A 19959-nucleotide genomic window follows, 5' to 3' on the forward strand; every position below is an offset into this window, starting at 1 on the left:
GCCCCCTGAGTCAATACTTTGTAGAACCACCTTTTGCTGCAATTACAGCTGCCAGTCTTTTAGGGTATGTCTCTACCAGCTTTGCACATCTAGAGACTGAGATCCTTGCCCATTCTTCTTTGCAAAACAGCTCCAGCTCAGTCAGATTAGATGGACAGCGTTTGTGAACAGCAGTTTTCAGATCTTGCCACAGATTCTCGATTGGATTTAGAGCTGGACTTTGGCTGGGCCATTTTAACACATGGATATGTTTTGTTTTAAACCATTCCATTGTTGCCCTAGCTTTATGTTTAGGGTCGTTGTCCTGCTGGAAGGTGAACCTCCACCCCAGTCTCAAGGCTTTTGCAGACTCCAAGAGGTTTTCTTCCAAAATTGCCCTGTATTTGGCTCCATTCATTTTCCCATCAACTCTGACCAGCTTCCCTGTCCCTGTTGAAGAGATGCACCCCCGAGCATGATGCTGTCACCACCATATTTGACAGTGGGGATTGTGTGTTCAGAGTGATGTGCAATGTTAGTTTTCCGCCACAAATAGCGTTTTGCATTTTGGCCAAAAAGTTCCATTTTGGTCTCATCTGACCAGAGAGCCTTCTTCCACATGTTTGCTGTGTCCCCCGCATAGGACTTCTTATGCTTTTCTGTTAACAATGGCTTTCTTCTTGCCACTCTTCCATAAAGGCCAACTTTGTGCAGTGCATGACTAATAGTTGTCCTATAGACAGATTCCCCCACCTGAGCTGTAGATCTCTGCAGCTCGTCCAGAGTCACCATGGGCCTCTTGATAGCATTTCTGATCAGCGCTCTCCTTGTTTGGCCTGTGAGTTTTGGTGGACGGTCTTGTCTTGGTAGGTTTACAGTGGTGCCATACTCCTTCCATTTCTGAATGATCGCTTGAAAAGTGCTCTGTGGGATGTTCAAGGCTTTGGAAATCTTTTGTAGCCTAAGCCTGCTTTAAAATTCTCAATAACCTTATCCCTGACCTGTCTGGTGTGTTCTTTGGACTTCATGGTGTTGTTGCTCCCAATATTCTCTTATACAACCTCTGAGGCCATCACAGAGCAGCTGCATTTGTACTGACATTAGATTACACACAGGTGCACTCTATTTAGTCATTAGCACTCATCAGGCAATTTCTATGGGCAACTGACTGCACTCAGACCAAAAGGGGCTGAATAATTACGCACACCCCACTTTGCAGTTATTTATTTGTAAAAAATGTTTGGAATGATTTAGGATTTTCATTCCACTTCTCACGTGTACAGCACTTTGTATTGGTCTTTCATGTGAAATTCCAATAAAATTGATTCATGTTTGTGGCAGTAATGTGACAAAATGTGGAAAACTTCAAGGGGGCAGAATACTTTTGCAAGTCACTGTATGTATGTATTTTAACTGTAAGTGGTCCTTCAATGTCTATTCTTTGTTGGACAGATTACATGATGAAACATTCCAGCAAGAACTCAACGCAAACTGAACACAGTCCGCCATACAGCCAGCTAATTTTCAGCAATGGTATTAGTATAAGAATGTAACAAACTGCTTTAACCACTTCAACCCGCAGGTGTTTTTACCTTCAGGACATAAGCAATTTTCCCCTGTCACCGCTCCTCCCATTCATTCGCAAATAACTTTATCACTACTCATCACACGTAAATGATCTACATCTTTTTTTTTTCGCCACAAATTATGCTTTTCGTGAGTGATACTTGTTTTCAGAAATTAATTTATTTTCTATGCATTTTATAGGTAAATACAAAAAGAAATGAAAAAATACACAATTTCTCCAATTCCATCCCATATAGTGTTAAAATAAGCAATGCTACAATAAACAAAACCCACCCATTTTATTTGCCCATTAGTCCTGGCTATCCCAACATTTAAATTATGTTTCTAGTACAATGTATTGTGTTAACCACTTCACCACTGAGGGGTTTTACCCCCTGAGCACCAGAGCAATTTTCAACTTTCATCGCTCCTTCCATTCATTCGTCTATAACTTTATCATTACTTATCGCAATGAAATGAACTATATCTTGTTTTTTCCGCCACCAATTAGGCTTTCTTTAGGTGGGACATTATGCCAAGAATTATTTTATTCTAAATGTGTTTTAATGGGAAAATAGGAAAAATGTGGGAAAAAAAATAATTCTTTTTCAGTTTTCAGCCATTATAGTTTTTAAATAAAGCATGCTACTGTAATTAAAACCCATGAAATTTATTTGCCCTTTTGTCCCGGTTATAAAACCGTTTAAATTATGTCCCTATCACAATGTTTGGCGCCAATATTTTATTTGGAAATAAAGGTGCATTTTTTTCAGTTTTACGTCCATCCCTAATTACAAGCCCATAGTTTATAAAGTAACAGTGTTATACCCTCTTGACATAAATATTTAAAAAGTTCAGTCCCTAAGGTAACTATTTATGTATTTTTTTTAATTGTAAATTTTTGAAATTTTTTTTAATTACAAAAAAAAAAAAATGGGGAGTGTCAGAGGTAATGAGTTAATTTTTTGTGTAACCCTCATTTATTTCTATGTGAAAAATGCTTAGGGTGTAGTTTTACTATTTGGCCACAAGATGGCAACAGTAACTTTTTGTGTATTGCGACCTGCGAGCGTCCTTCCGGACGCTCGCAGGAAGTATAAGGAGGCTGTGAGTGTTTGTTATTTTTCACAATGATCGCGCTGCCCATCGGAGAGCAGCGGATCATTGCGGGGCTTAGATCAACGAACGGGAATGGATTTTCCCGTTCATTGATCTCCGGGCGAGGGTTTACTAGCGGCGGGCGGCGTGTTTACGAGCGGGAGCGCGGACAGCGTCGGGAACACGGAAAGTACGGATTTCTCCGTCCCTGGGGGTTAAAGGATGGAAAAAGGGACGGAGAAATCCGTACGGGCGGGGGTAAAGTGGTTAATTTAATATTTTTTTTTTAAATAAAAAAAATAAAAAAAAATCTTCAGTGTGTGTAATTTAACTTTTCACCACTAGATGGCACTAGAAACACTAACTGGTTTACCAGGAAGTGTCTTTTTATATTTTTATCTTTAACGTTCATTCAATTTCTTTGTTACGAATGGACATGGCCCCTGATCAGGGACATGTCCATTCATTACAGGCACTGCGACTGTTTCAGGGAAGCTTTGCTTGCATCCCTTCCCCAACATGGAAATACTGCTGCATTTGAGTGGCAGTGATGCACGCGCACCTGCTGTTTAAACACTGGAGGAGAATACAAGCCTTGAGTGGTACCTATCTGGACAAGAATACACATCCAGATAGGCTTAAGTGGTTAAAGACCCTCACTATATATTTAATCAGGATCCAAAATGCCTTAATATCCAAAAGGTTCTAAGAGAAAGAAAGAATATTATGTGCTTATTGCGCTCCTTTCCTCCTGTATACTCTCACCTCTTCTTGCCTGAAAACATGTTAAATGGACAGCACTGAGCAGAGCAATACTGACTGATTGGCTCACAGCACATGACCTTCCACTGTGATTTCTGTTGTAAGAAAATTGTAGAGGGATATTATAAATATAGGTTTTAAAAAGTAAAACTTGCATGAAACTAAATTATAATGAAATCATAACCATACAAAAGGGTTTTCTTTTTTTTTCCACACTTGCCTGGACTAGCATGTTTCTATTTTAACCTGAGTAAATCCTGAAGTGGACTTGCAATCTCTGCGTCAGCTATAATGATGTACCTCTTTGCTCTTTCTACATCTGTTACTGTTATCTTTTGCTTATAAACCAGGCAGAGTTGACCTTCAGATTTCTAAAAGGCATAGAAAATATAAACGCCAAATAAAATATGTCCAGAAACAGGATACACACAGGTAGACATGACTCAAGCTTTTTTAACATAAAAAATTAATATGTGGTAATCTCAGTAAAATGTAGTTATATTTAGCTTTATATATATTGTACTAAAGCAAAAAAAAAAAAAGTAATCCTCTACAGTTAATCAAACATGACAACATCTAGAACAAAGGATGCCACAAAGTTTTAGCCCTGTGTTTGAGCCTAAGCAACACACTGAAGTTTATACCTAATGGTCTCCCATACTTATAATTCACAGTGACAGCCTGTTGCTATTGGGGTCACAGCAAAGGAGATATGTTACACTGAACTTAGTACATCTTATAAGAAAGCTGACACAATGGCAGAAAGGTTATGCTGCAAAACCTAATGTTGCCTTTGTCTTACTAAAACCATCTCTTTGCATTAATATTGATGTCAAATAATCCTGACCTCCTGCAGTTTTCTTAAGACAAATTCTTGGCAGAAACCCCTACATTTTCTTTCATCTAGCAGGCTATGGAGTGTGATAGCTGAGAGAAGCTACAATCTATTCTGAATATATTAAGACTTGTCTTTCCGAAAACAATTTCAGGTACAATAAAGGAAGTGATCAATAAGCTGGTGAAGGCTCCCGAATAGAAAGTCTCCCATTACATCAAACCCCAACACTACAAATGCTACCAATCGGCTCCTTAATTCTGCATCATCAATGACCTGAATGTTAACCATGTTTACAAAACAGATGTCTTCAAAGGCTAAAAACAACAAAACCTAAAGGCAAAATTGCTATGTTACAAGTAAAATGCTGAGGGAAACCATTATAATTCAGAAAAAAAAACCATAGCCATACTGACTTTCCTTCCAAATTCTTCAACTTTTTTGTTGTTTGCTGGTAAATTGCACTTATCGACAAGTAAAAAGCTAACCAATTACAAATCAGGTCATATGTGCCATAACTACCCTTCTTTAAAGGGAACCTGAGCCAAGTAAAATTATTTAAAATAAACACATGATTTACCAGCTTACATACTTACCTCGCCGTCAGTTCCTCAGAAGCTCATCATTTTCTTCTAACAAGGATACCTTCCATTCCTTCCATACACTCATTCAAACCTTGTGCATCACCACTAGAGGTGGGTGTGTGTGTGTGTGTGTGTGTGTGTGTGTGTGTGTGTGTGTGTGTGTGTGTGTGTGTGTGTGTGTGTGTGTGTGTGTGTGTGTGTGTGTGTGTGTGTGTGTGTGTGTGTGTGTGTGTGTGTGTGTGTGTGTGTGTGTGTGTGTGTGTGTGTGTGTGTGTGTGTGTGTGTGTAGTGTCTTAGCGCTGCTACTGGTTCAGGATGCAGCTGTTATTGCAATGTTGTTCCAATTGTAGGGGACTCTGGGGATGTTGGCACAAGTCTCCAGCTAGTTTCTGGTTTGGCCCCGCTCCAGTCAGCTGTATGCCGTTAGTTCCCTCCAGCAGTAGTCACCATTACATTGCCACCATTACTGTATATACTTGAATATAAGTCGGCCTGGTGTATAAGTCGACTTCAATATTTGACCCTCTTAAAGGAGTTATCAGGCAATAATACCTAAAATAAGGGCTACTTACCCAGGGCTTCGTCCAGCCCCAAGCTCCCAGCATGTCCCTCGCCGCAGCCCTGCCCACAGCCGTTCGCCGCCTCTGCCTCCCGCTCCGCAGTGATGACGTCAGGTCGACTGCGCAGCTGGGAGGCAGAGGCGCCGAACGGCTGCGGGCAGAGCTGCGGTGAGGGACATGCTGGGAGCTTGGGGCTGGACGAAGCCCTGGGTAAGTAGCCATTATTTTAGGTATTATTGCCTGATAACTCCTTTAAGAGGGTCAAATATATATTATTGCCTGATAACTCTTTTAAGCTGGATTTTTTTACTGACTCAAGTACAAGTCTACCCAGCAAAGTTAATGGATGCACTTTGGGACTAGGAAGAATTAAAAGCTGCACTTGGGGACCAGGAGGGGTTAATGACTGCACTGCATAAAACATTGCAGCCATTAACCCCTCCTGTCCTTAAAACGCAGCCAATAACTCCTTCAGGCCCCCAAGTGCAGCAATTATTCACTCCCCTTCCTGCAGCCCAGTATCTTTCCCCTTGCCCCTTACCTTGTTAATTGTTGTGGCCAGGACTTCCAGACCTGTGGTTTCTTTTTTGGCATTTCCTTTATCAAGAAATTATCACATACGGGTAAATTACTGAAAATGGGAATGTCACTAGATAGACTAGTACACACATTACTCAGGGTTGCTCATGACTCGTGTATAAGTCGACCCATATACAATTATTTTGTTAATTAGACCTACATTTCTGGACTTCTAGTCGAGTATATACAGTACATTGTTACATTGCCACAGATTGCTGATGCATTTCGGGAGAAACCACCTCCCTTCCTAGCATAAGGCACCACTCTAGTGGTGATACACATGGTCTGAATGAGCGTATGGATTTCTGCATGAGGGTATTATTCTGTTGCAACATTTTATAAAACATGTGTGCATAACCACTGCAATTGTATTTGTATTTATTTTTTCTTTATTAAATTGGATTTATCAATTTCATTAATCGTGTACTATTTATTAATTATACACTATATCAATTGTGTATTTATTGAATCTTGATCTGAGGTGGTCCAATTACACTGAGCGCCTGTTTGACAATTTTAGTTATCTCATTAATTCATTTTCACTTAAGGTTCACTTTAATTCCCCTAGCATATAGTAAAAATGTATATGGAGAAATACAAGATATAATGAAAACCTCAAATTTGTTTAAACAGTCGTTAAAAGACATGGATTTTCAACCAAACCCCCCCAAAACATGTTAGAGAAATGAACACATGTACAGATTTGCAAGTCTCAAAATAGAGATACAGTGTTAATTAGCAAGAAAAGTAGCAGTTGCTTTATGTAGGGTCATTTGATAATTGCGAAGGAAAAGCCCCATGTGTTTTGTGGATGGTACGACAATTCCACGGAGAGACAAGGAATTAGGACATGCAGCACAGTTAAAGAAAATACCAGTTCCCACAACACACGGTTATATGTATATCTTTTCTTACATAGGTTATAAGACCTCTTTTTGTGAAAGTTCCAAATAGTATGAGGCCCCAGTCACACTGGGAATTCCAAACGCTATGATTTTTCTGTGATTTTCCACTGTATGGGGATGAGCATTTGAAGCAATTGTGTTTTGCAATTCTTTAACATTGAAACGCAATTGCTCCAAAATAGTTATAAAAAAATGAGGCATGTGACGCATTCAGGGCCGGATTTCTGGAACGCCACAAAGGCCCAGGCCTTGGGTGATTGTAGGCAAAGGGGCACCTGGACATGAATGAGGGGTTACTACATATGAAAAGAAGGGTGAACATGAGGAGCAATATACGTGATACCCCCTTTTACATGAGAAAGCTATCCCTTTCCACAAACAGACCATCAGGGGGCGCTGTATGACTGATATTGTGGTGAAACCCCTCCCACAAGAAGCTCTGAGTACCGAGGTACTTCTGGCAGTTTCCTATCTGGGAACCTTGCTGCATTGTGGAAAAAAGCTGTTCACAGCTGTGTCCAACTGCCAAAACAGCAAGCAGCAGCTACATCACTTGCCAGCAGTAACAATGTCACCATGTAATAAATGTCAGAATATAAATCAGGGATTTAAACTATTTTACAATGGGCAAACACTGACTAAATCATTTATACATAATTATTGTAAAAATGAAGCACTTTTTTATTACATTATTTTCACTGGAGTTCCTCCTTAAGGGAGCTTTCATTAACCATTTATGCCGCCTGGACGTGATCCTCCTCGTCCAGGCGGCTGCTGTGCTGCTGATGCGCGCTTCGGTGCGCCCTTGTGCCGCCCCCCGGTAGCCTGGAGATCAAGGAATGGGAACATGGTTCCCATTCATTGATGTAAGTCCCCAGCAGAAAAATCGACAGCCTCTTATCAGAGTCTTTCTGAGAAAAAAAAAAAAAGTTTCCTGTACTCTTCTCGCTTCCTGGAAGCGAGAAGGACCAAAAAAAATCAAAAACTCAATGTATAGTAAATAGTAAAACTACATCTACATGAAGTTTTTTTTAATACAATAAACACATTATTACATTTAGAATTAACTGTTTATTTCCCACTCCAAAAATTACCCAAATTACATTTTTAATGGAAAAAGAAAAATTACAATCAAAAAACAAAAACATAAATAGTTACCTAAGGGTCTGACCTTTTTAAATATGCATGTGAAGAGGGTATATTATGAACATTTTTTAAATTATAAGCTTGTAAATAGTGATGGACGCAAAACTGAAAAAAAAAATGCACCATATTGCGATAGGGACAAAATTTAAACGGTGTAATAACTGAGACAAATGGGCAAATACAATACATAGGTTTTAATTATGGTAGCATGTATTAAACTGAGAAATAATGAATTATTTCCATTTTTTTTAATATTCCTGTTAAAATACATTTAGAAAAAAATAATTCTTAGTAAAACGTACCCCCCAAAGAAAGCCTAATTGGTGGCGGAAAAACAAGATATAGATCAATTAATTGTGATAATTAGTGATAAAGTTATTGGCGAATGGACGGGAGGTAAAAATTGCTCTGTTGCATAAGGGGAAAAATCCCCGCGGGCTGAAATGGTTAAAGAAAGGGGCTGCTGTACATGGATAATACACATGTAAGAGGGGGCTGCACATGGAATGGGAGGTGCACTGCTGCACAAGAAAGGGAGCCTTGACTGCATTTGTGATTTCAGCACATCGCTAATCATTGGCAATCGCTACAGTGGGAACACTGTCATACACTTTACATTACAGTAGTGCTTTTTAAATGCTAGGAATCACCAGCAATTGAAATCACAGTTGAAACTGATAGTAAAATGTTCAGGTATGAAATGGGGCTTGGAAACCCAGTTTTATCACAGACATGGTGATAGACAACGGTAGTCATGAGTTCTGTCTACTCCTGCACTCTTGGCCAGTGATGTCAATATTCACAATCAATCAAATGTATATTTAACACAGCTACTCTTTTCATAATAAATCAACACGACCCCCTCATGTTCAGCTTATGTGGTCAACTGGCTGATGGTGAAGGTTGTGTGACATCCCTATGCCATTAACTCTGCTTTTTAGTGTCATACATTCCAGAAATCTGACAGCTGCAACAAAAAGTATGGTCATTTTATTCAATTTTGGTGTATTATTTCTATATTGTGGTTACTGGGTAAAGATTGTAGTTTTTTTCTGAAAGTTATTAATAAAATAGAAATAAATATTGGAAACATTGGTGCCAAATCATCACACTGAACAGCATCACACATTTTATATTTATAATTGCTGCATTTCACATTCCCAGTGTTAACAAGTGCAAATATTACACCCGACATCCACAGTATTTTCCATGCACTGCAGAAATGATTAGGGAGAGATTATCTGAACACTTAAGATACCACAGGGACTAGAATTCTACTCACACAGAATGGCAGAGAAATGCAATATATGCACACAACCATAAACATTTACCAGCTTACAGAAGGTTTTGTGCTGTATATGACTGCATACAGATTACAGTTCTGGCACAAATGAAAACTTTGTCCACCTTGGGTAGATTAAATTATTAGGCAACAGAAACCAACAGTACTGTACCATGTGCTTCATCGCTTTAGCAAGCAGTTGTCTCCCAGCTGGTTTGTCAAAGTCAGCAATAATCCAGATGGTGACTGCATAAATTACATTCTCATCTGAAAATAAATAACATAGTGTAAGCATTCCAGCACTGGTATTAGCAATGCACAAGTAAAGAGATGTCATACATGTAACACAAAAACTGATCCACAAGCAACCTCATTTTCCCCTATCGATTTAGTGCAGTAATATTTGGGTAATATTACGAGCATCCCATTTAAACAACCTAAAACAAAATACTTTAATACTCACCTAAGGGAAGGCTCTGGATCCAATAGAGTCTTCCTGGTCCTCTCTGTTTCCTCATTCCACTCCTGTCCCTTGTTCAAAATTTGCACCTGGGACTCCTCAGAAGGCTTTGGAAGCACTAGTGTTTATGAGTGCTTCCAAAGATGGGCGCATCCACACTACGCATGTGAAAGCCTGGACAGGTGCATGCCTAGTGCAGGTCTGCTCGCTCAAGGAAGGCCAAAGACGTATTCAACCTGCAGATTGAATAATTTCAGTGAGCGGACAGCAGTGGAATCAGAAAACAGAGAGAGGACCAGGAAGGCTCTATAGCAGGGGTCAGGAACCTTTTTGGTTGAGAGAGCCATAAACGCCACATATTTTAAAATGTAATTCCGTGAGAGCCACACAATATGCTTCAAACTGGGCCAGTGCGCATGCGCAGCAGATGGCTCACGTCCCTGATGAAATCGGCCGCAAATCGATCAGCCGGTCAATTGATTTGCAATCGATCGGCCGCTAATTGGCTCAGTGTATGGGACCCTTAAGACCTCTTACACACTACATGCAAGTCTGATTTTTTTATTCCGATTAAAGCGGTCTGGACGAGCTCAGCTCGTCCAACACCGCCAGAGGCTGCCGCTCAGGCCCTGCTGGGCCGATTTTTGTCAAATAAAAAGCAGCACACGCAGCCGGCACTTTGCCAGCCGCGTGTGCTGCCTGATCGCCGCCGCGAGCAGCGGCGAAAGAGGGTCCCCCCAGCCGCCTGAGCCCAGCGTAGCCGGAACAAAAAGTTCCGGCCAGCGCTAAGGGCTGGATCGGAGGCGGCTGACGTCAGGACGTCGGCTGACGTCGATGACGTCACTCCGCTCGTCGCTATGGTGACGATGTAAGCAAAACAAGGAAGGCCGCTAATTGCGGCCTTCCTTGTTTATTCTGGGCGCCGGAGGCGATCGGAAGAACGCCTCCGGAGCGCCCTCTAGTGGGCTTTCATGCAGCCAACTTTCAGTTGGCTGCATGAAATAGTTTTTTTTTTAATTTAAAAAAAACCCTCCCGCAGCCACCCTGGCGATTTAATCAGAACGCCAGGGTGGTTAAAAAAAAAAGTGCTGCAAGCTACTACATTTTTTTAATCGGAATAAAAAAATGGATTGTATATAAAAAAAATAAAAAAATCGGAATCGCATGTAGTGTGCAAGAGGCCTAAGTAAGATAAGCAGCCTGTAAGTTAGTTTCACAAGTGCACAAGGAATGGATCCATATAGACCTCAAATAGACCTGCACTTATCTACATACTGCTGCAGCCATACCCTTCACTAAGAAGCGAAAACATTACTGGAAAAAGGGTCTGTGTATGTGTGGAAAACAAAGTAAAATAATTATTTAAAAAAAAAAAAACAATTCCACCACACATACATGATTACATGCACTGAAGCTGAGTGTGCAGTCAAATCAATGCTAGGCATGCCTATTCCACCTGTCTGACCTAACCCTGAAACCTAGTACACAGGTACTATGATTGTCACCCAGCAGGAATCAAGACTTAATCCCTGACATTTTGGGGCTGAAGCTGTATAGACGCGTCACTAGCCTTCAGTTCTGTTGCTATGCAGAAGGAAGAAAAGCCGACAGAGCAGTCCACATTAGAACGGGTGGGGTAAGTAAAAACATGCAGGTGTTTGACAGCAGACGCATTGAGAGTGGTCACCTCTGATGTGAATCTAGCATATGAACAGTAGCCCCAACCATTCACCTTGGAACGAGAACCGTCTAGTATGTGTACAAAGCTTAAGGTGAACCTTAGAGTGAACCTCCAGACTAAAAATCTACTCAGCAGCACTGCTTGGTGTTTCTTTAACAGTTTCACAGCATCAGAACTTTGTTTTCATACCCAAGCCTAATTTTTAGCTGCTTAGAAGATAAGCTCCGCCCCATCAAAGAAAACTGCCCGGGCATTTTTCTCCTGATGCTGTGCAAAGCATGATGTTGTTGTTCTCGTTGCCTAGCAGCTGGGAGGGGTGATCAGGACACAGGACAGTTGGAACTGTGTCTCATGCACCCTGTCACCTCCTTTCAACTAAAAAGATGGCTGCCCTCATGAAATCACAGACCTTTGCCTGATATTTTAAACAGGGTAGGTAAGAGATTATATTACCCATCTATTTTAATTAACATAACTAATGTAACTTATGTTTGTTTAGGCTGAAGTTCCTCTTTAAGTGAAAATACACTGATGAGATAAACAATTGCATCTATCCTCCTACTCCTAAAAAGTCTTTTAGATATCTCAACGTTTTATGTTATGTTTAAAAACGTAAAAAAGTAGGTTTGTTGTTTAGTCTCAATGAAACTCTGTCCCGTTTCTCAAAAAGCTAAACTATATGAACAATAGAAAGTGTTTTATAGCTGTAACTCCTTATCAGCAAGGTATGCTATAGTCTAATTGGATCCTGACTGGAGTGAAACTGTCAGCTGAATATTAACTCTTTCATAACTGAATATTAGCACTTTCACAGCTGAATACTAACTCTTTCAGGCAGAGAAATAAGAAAAGTAACACAGCATATTTATTTATTTGCTTGCCACTGTGCATACACCTCTACCTTATCTTGTCACATGTCACTTATGGTTCCTTTTTGTGTACATGCATTTTCCATTGCATATCATGCAAGCTCATATGCTAAAACATGCATGTCTGCAGATTAAAATAATGTATTTTAACACAACACAAACAGTGCATCGAAAAAAACAAACAGGTATGATCTTATTTATATAATTTTTTTTTTAATTATTATTATTTTGAAGTGAGACTGAGGCCTTAATGTGTTGATACACAATTTTCACAAACTATACATTTTGGTGTGTAAATTTCATCATATTAATGGTTTCTATTTACCAGATTTAAACATAAAAATTGTAAAATAAATAAACCAAAAATAAGAACAACAAAATGCTATTGTGCTGCGCCATAACAAAGGAAAACACTGCTGTTTTCTTGTTTAGGGGCTATAGCTCATATTGTCCTCCATTAATATGCATCACGCATACGTCTGTTCATCCTATTCCTCTGCCTGCACAGTTTGCACATTACAGATGTCACCGCCCTCCCACAAGCTTCCTAGGACACAGACCCGCAGCTTCACTACCTAACAAAAGTCACCTCACGCAAACTCTAGCCTTGTTGTGTTTTACTAATGTACACTGCTTCGTTACTAAATAATACCATTATACTGAAATCAATGCAGTCTATGCATGCAAACATAAAATGTATGATTTGCTTTGAAAGGAAAGTATAGTGTATGTCTGTTCACTATTTTACTATGCTCAGTACCAAATAAAATTAAATGTTTCAAAAAAGAAATATGAAAGGGAGCCATACACATATTCATTATTTAGAACTTGTAGCTGGCGAGTTCAAAGTTGCTTTGAGATTAAATGAAACAGGCTGTAAACTGACATGTCTCCTCCTCTGTCCTTGCAGTGCAATCAGGATGCATTAAGATTAGGATTAGAAAGGCCCACCATGCTTTACAATCCAAAAGCCATAATCGTGGCCTGTATTACAAGTTACTGTAAGTACCGTATTTGGAAAGCAATATAAAACAATCCTGAAACAATACAGGTAGATAAATAAAAACGATGATGCTGTCCATATAGAGACAGCTTTGAAAGGGGCGAAAAAAAGCAAGTCAATGGGAGACGCATCAATGGAGGTTTTCTATCAGAAGATGAAAAATTATCCCCTGAGAGAAAACGTATTCATTAAATAGGAGCCTTCACACACATATATAGAAAATGTAATACACTTTAAAAATATATTAAAGTGTATTAAACTTCTCACAAAGGTGAGATATTGTATATATTAAGAGTACAAACAGTACAAATCTAAAATGTGGGGTTCTGGAAATGGAAAAAACTAACAGACTCATTTAATGTAAATGGCAAAAGCCACAGCCACAAGTAAAATAAACCTAATAAACCTATAAAGTCTATAATTTAACAATTTTTATTTTGTATTATATACTGTAATTCACCATGTTATTCTTGCCTACTGTAATGTATTTGAAAAACTACAGCAAGGGTAATTTTTTTAAATTTAGTTATTTATCTGAATAAGTGCAACTCATGAATTAAGTAATGAATGTGTGTTTAGGTGCACATATTCAATTTTGCACAAATACAATTCTCATGGGTTCACCACCCAATAAAATGTTCCAATGTTTGTTAAGAATTGTAATAGTTCTCTTGTTTTGTTGGTATACAGGGTGATTAATGAAATGTATTTGAATTATCGCTGCTCTTAGTATAACACATTGGCTTCAATTCATCAAGCATTACCGCATTCGGTAATGCTGAAAACAGCTGACTTAACGAAGCACTTTAGAAAATGTTAATTCATCAAAGCTGTTACCGAATGAGAAGCTGAAATGACACAGCAATGAGATAAATTACCGACATGTGCTCAACAAATGTTAATTCATCAAGGTTCCCACATTCGCTAACACATTCGGTGTTTATCTCAAGCTCTCCCCTGTCGTTACAGGCTTCGAAAGCCTTCTGTGTGAATGTTTTCATGATTAGCAGGAGCAGGCAGCCAATAGAAACAGCCCCTGTTCTCCTGCAAGTGCCGCTGATAGGTCACACAGGCTTCTCCACACAAGCTTTCAGACCCCCCAAGCAGTGAGCAGAGAGAACGGGTCAAAATATATCCCCAGATTCCCTTCGGTGGTGTAACCCTTTCAGGCCCTGTTTGATAATGCAAAGATGCTGGTGGTGAAATCACCAAGCATGGCATTTGTAATGTCTCCAGGAAGTTCATCTACGTTGTGGCAAATAAATAAAATGTTAAGAAAGACTGATCGACAGATTCAGAGCAGCAGAGGCAGTATAAATAACAGTAACTATAACACCTTTACATCTAAAGGGATGTCTGGATGCCTTCTATTGTTATCAGCTTGTAACAACACACCGACATTCCAAGCTGCTCTGCACCACTCTGCTGTTATCGAACAGCCTTTGATGAATTGAAGCCTAGTAGTTCGGTAACTTAACGAACCTCTACCACACATGGGAAAATATTGATGAATTAGCACAGTGAAGTGTAAAATACCGAATGCGGTATTTTAAGGACTGGGGTTTTGTTATCGAACACCCTTTGATGAATTGAAGCCATTGTTTCAATTATAATATTTGCCAAAGCATATTTTTTTTCTTTTTTCCTACCTTTCCTTCCTTTTTTTCCTTCCCAATTCTTCCCAGTCCATTTACTTAAAGAGACTCCGTAACAAAAATTGCATCCTGTTTTTTATCATTCTACAAGTTCAAAAAGCTGTTCTAATGTGTTCTGGCTTACTGCAGCACTTTATACTATCACTGTCTCTGCAATAAATCAATGTATGTTTCCCCTGTCAGACTTGTCGGCCTGTGTCTGGAAGGCTGACAAGTTCTTCAGTGTTGTGGTTCTGCTATGAACTCCCCCTTCCAGGCCCCTCTATGCACACTGCCTGTGTGCTATTTAGGATTAGAGCAGCTTCTCTCTTCTCTTTTACAAGCTGGATAAATTGTCCTCTGAGCTGGCTGGGCTTTCACATACTGAAGAATTACAGACAAGGGCAAAGCTGTTTGCAGGAAGAAACGAGCAGCCTGAAACTTCAGTGCATGAGAACAGGGGGAAAGAAACACACAAATGATCTCTTGAGATTCAAAAGGAAGGCTGTATACAGCCTGCTTGTGTATGGATGTATTTTCTATGTGTGGACATAGTGTACATCAACCTACTTCCTGTTTTGGTGGCCATTTTGTTTGTTTATAAACAAACTTTTTAAAACTGTTTTTAACCACTTTTAATGCGGCGAGGAGCGGCGAAATTGTGTCAGAGGGTAATAGGAGATGTCCCCTAACGCACTGGTATGTTTACTTTTGTGCGATTTTAACAATACAGATTCTCTTTAACTATGGTTCAGTAGAGAGAAAAGCAGACCGGCACATCCATATAAAACACCAATTTATTCAAAAAAGATAAAAATCCATCACAGTTGTAGGGCACAATCAACATATCGAAAAGGAGAAACAAGCAGCAAAGATGGTAGACAGCTGTTTCGCACCTCTAAGTGAGGCGCTTAATCAGGACAATGAGCCCCCAAAAAGTGTACCCTTAAATAGTGTAAATGACTTACTTTGAAAGTGGAATCCGGTGGAACAACTATGCCGCACATCGACAAAAGGAAGGTCCGCACCAATTCACCACGAATCCTCTTTATTGTCAGGACATGTCCTGTATTAAAACATCGAATCTCAAGCTGACATGTTTCGGACCTACTGGTCCTTAATCATAGCTATGATTAAGGACCAGTAGGTCCGAAACATGTCAGCTTGAGATTCGATGTTTTAATACAGGACATGTCCTGACAATAAAGAGGATTCGTGGTGAATTGGTGCGGACCTTCCTTTTGTCGAAGTGTTTCTGAGGTCTTGCTAACCTGGTCCAGCACAACTATCCATCGGTGGGGTAGAGCGGCGTTTCCTCCAATAACATTAACTATGCCGCACACTCCCCCTTCGTCAGATCACTTCCTGAACGCTGTTGCGTTCCATTGCCAGGAAACCGGAAGTGGCCACCACTGCAAGCGGCCAATCAGCCGCCGTTGGGTGGAATACCTATTCCCCAATGGGAAGTCGCAACTACGCGACTGTAAATCGCCACCCACCAAACTAGATAGGGGTAGGACCTTCCCCTCAGAGAGCCTGTCAGCAACAGTGCACCAATTGGGGAGAGAGAGGCTCTCCACTGGTGTGGTGGTCGTGGAGACCAAGGTAAACAATAACCGTTATTGTGTGGTTACCCTGCTGTAGACGGGATGGACTGATGGACTGGTCTCCAATTAGGTTTGACTGATTGGCACGGCCCAAAAATATGTATAAGAGTCCCATTAGCAGATCCACACCACCAGCATAACCATCTTGAAAGAATTATATATCTTAATTCTTGGGTATTGGCGCTCAAGGATCCCTTTTGATTCAGGGTGAATTTTTTTGCCATTGCTCAATGTCAAGTGACTTTGCAGGATCTCTCTCCCACTTAATTTGTAATTGTACTTTCCCCTTCCAAGAGGACATAAGCAACACTTGATAAAGCAATGAGATAATATGTCTATGGGTGCCTTCAACTAAGACCAGGTTCTCAAAATATGTAAGGGGATTGACCCAGTTACATTGGACCCACAAGGATCCCAGAAAATGATGCACCTGAAAATATTGTCAGATAGTTGAAAATCATTTCTCAGCAGCTTCATGTCAGACATGAATATACTAAAGCTATTCTGATTGAACTCCCGAACCCTCAGACACCCACCTGTTAGGTAGTTATGGAGAACTGGGGATGTTATCAAAGAGAGAGAAAGTAGAATCATAAGAAAGGAGGGCTTCAACCAGCCTGGGTAGGACACCAGACTGCTAGCAGGAGCCTGCCACTTAAAGAGAATCTGTATCGTTAAAATCGCACAAAAGTAAACATACCAGTGCGTTAGGGGACATCTCCTATTACCCTCTGTCACAATTTCGCCGCTCCTCCCCGCATTAAAAGTGGTTAAAAACAGTTTTAAAAAGTTTGTTTATAAACAAACAAAATGGCCACCAAAACAGGAAGTAGGTTGATGTACAGTATGTCCACACATAGAAAATACATCCATACACAAGCAGGCTGTATACACCCTTCCTTTTGAATCTCAAGAGATCATTTGTGTGTTTCTTTCCCCCCTGTTCTCATGCACTGAAGTTTCAGGCTGCTTGTTTCTCCCTGCAAACAGCTTTGCCCTTGTCTGTAATTCTTCAGTATGTGAAAGCCCAGCCAGCTCAGAGGACGATTTATCCAGCTGGTAAAAGATAAGAGAGAAGAGAGAAGCTGCTCTAATCCTAAATAACACACAGGCAGTGTGCATAGAGGGGCCTGGAAGGGGGAGTTCATAGCAGAACCACAACACTGAAGAACTTGGCAGCCTTCCAGATACAGGCCGACAAGTCTGACAGGGGAAAGATACATTGATTTATTACAGAGACAGTGATAGTATAAAGTGCTGCAGTAAGCCAGAACACATTAGAATAGCTTTTTGAACTTGTAGGATGATAAAAAACAGAATGCAATTTTTGTTACGGAGTCTCTTTAAGGCATTTCCTAGTTGCAGCCATTAGTGGATTATTTTATTTCCTCCTAGTCTTATCCAATCAGACTGATCCAATGTTAAGGCATCCCATCCTGCTAGCTTATTCTCAACCTCTACCTATTTTGTCTGATTTAGTGTTGGACCACTCCACCATTCTGCTCAGTTGGGAAGACCCATTCCACCCAATTACTTAGGAAGGGAAAGGATTGGCCATTTTGTTTCTGGGGGGGGGGGGGGGGGGGAGAGTTTGGCGCTATAGAGGAGGCGAGGGAGCGGTGGTGAATGCCAGACATAAGGTAAACAGCCAGCTAGCAACATGCTGCATGTCGCTAGCATGGTGGGTTTTTTATGGGGGACAGCAGAGTGCAGGGGGGAGAGCAAGTGGGGACACAGTACAGACACAGAGGCTGGTGATAGTATGCAGAACCAGCCTCTGTGTCCTAATAGCATTCTTCAAACCCACCTCGGGTTCTCTTTAAACAATGTTTTTTTTTTTTTTATTATTGAAAAGGTGTACATTTCAATCATGTACAGTAAAACCTTGGATTGAGAGTAACTTTGCTTAAGAGTGCTTTTCAATACAAGCAAAAATGTTTGTGAAATTTTGACTTGATATACATGCAACATCTTGATATACAAGCAAAAAAGTATACATGCGTCATGTGATCACAACTGAGCAGATAATTCTTCTTCCTTCAGGATTGCACATAATCTGAGTGTAGAGACTGTGCAAAGTCAAATTTCCATGAAATTCTCAAAAGCAACTGTCATTGGATAAGTTCCATGTTAAAGCCACTCAAAGAAAAAAAAAATACAAAAAAAAAAAAAAAAAAAAAAAGAGGTTGTGGTGAGCCAACAGATGACAATGATACTGTTAGTTATAGTGATAGTCTTGTTTACATTTTTATTTTAAACTATTTTATTATAACTTTTTTTAGATTGTGAAAGGAATCAACTGAGTTTTTATTAATTCTAATGGGGAAGTTCGCTCTGATCTTAGAGTGCAAGCATGGATTAAAAGCATGTTTCCGGAACGAATTATGCTTGCAAACCAAGGTTCCACTGTACATTTATACTGTAAACCCACTTCAATGTAAATAACTGAGACATAAGTTGTGCGGGGCCACAAACATATGAAAAGAATACTGCTTTGTTTTACGGTACTTTTACTTTTTTTTTTATGTTATAAGAAACAAAGAAAAAATCCTATATATTGTATATTCCGGCGTATAAGATGACCCCCAACCTTTCCAGTTAAAATATACATTTTAGGATATACTCGCCTTATAAAAAAGACTACCCCTCTTGACACTTGGACATTAGTATTCTGTGCTGTATGTATTGGTATATATATATATATACTGTATAAACAGGTACAGATATTGGTGCTGTATTGTATGTGGCACCCAGTATACACCAACCAGCCAATCACGGCAAGTGATGTACCTTACTGGCGATTGGCTGGTTGTTGTATACAAAGCCTGCTTGTATTGATCAGCTATCCCTGTCTCCAAAACTATTAGAGCTGTAGTTCAAACATGCTTCTTTCACCTGCCTGGCCCGCCCTTGTATACTAATACCTCCTTCTCTGCCTCTCAGATCTCGCACATGCGTGCCTGCGCCGCTTCACTGCAGCCCTCAGGAGTGAGATCTGAGAGGCAGAGAAGGCAGTATGGTAATAGGATACAAGGACAAGCTAGATGGGTGAAAGGGGCATGTTTTTCTGGGAACCGTTCTCTTTTCTTCCATACCCCAAGTGTCCTGGATGCCTGTAGCTTGCTCCACCTTTTACTTACACCTTCCCAGTGAGGTGCCCCCCCTCACCTCGTCATCGGGACCGTGTTAAGTCACTTCTTTCCAGGAATCCTGGTGAGAGGATTTTCTTCTACCATACTTGTACAGCACTACCTTTGCTGCTTTCATACTGTCGCCGCATACGGTGGGGATGTGGCCGCAAACGTTTTTGAGCTCCCCCCACCGTGCGCGGCAACCGCAGATTCTCCAGTCCGGCTCAGAAGTTTCAGCACCCACCATATAAGACGACCCCCGACTTTTAAGAAGATTT

The 19959-nt window shown here is 40.3% G+C and overlaps 1 protein-coding gene across 3 annotated transcripts in view; it reads right to left on the reverse strand.

Annotated features, from left to right (window-relative positions):
* Nucleotides 1–19959, reverse strand: part of UGGT2 (UDP-glucose glycoprotein glucosyltransferase 2) — a 379277-nt gene that overhangs the window by 167254 nt on the left and 192064 nt on the right. For all 3 annotated transcript variants that reach the window (XM_068267932.1, XM_068267930.1, XM_068267931.1), the window contains exon 20: nucleotides 9469–9563. In XM_068267932.1, coding sequence (XP_068124033.1) covers nucleotides 9469–9563 — 95 coding nt within the window. The remainder of the gene's footprint in view (nucleotides 1–9468; nucleotides 9564–19959) is intronic.

The sequence above is a fragment of the Hyperolius riggenbachi genome, chromosome 2 (genome assembly GCF_040937935.1).
Source record: "Hyperolius riggenbachi isolate aHypRig1 chromosome 2, aHypRig1.pri, whole genome shotgun sequence".
NCBI lineage: Eukaryota > Metazoa > Chordata > Amphibia > Anura > Hyperoliidae > Hyperolius > Hyperolius riggenbachi.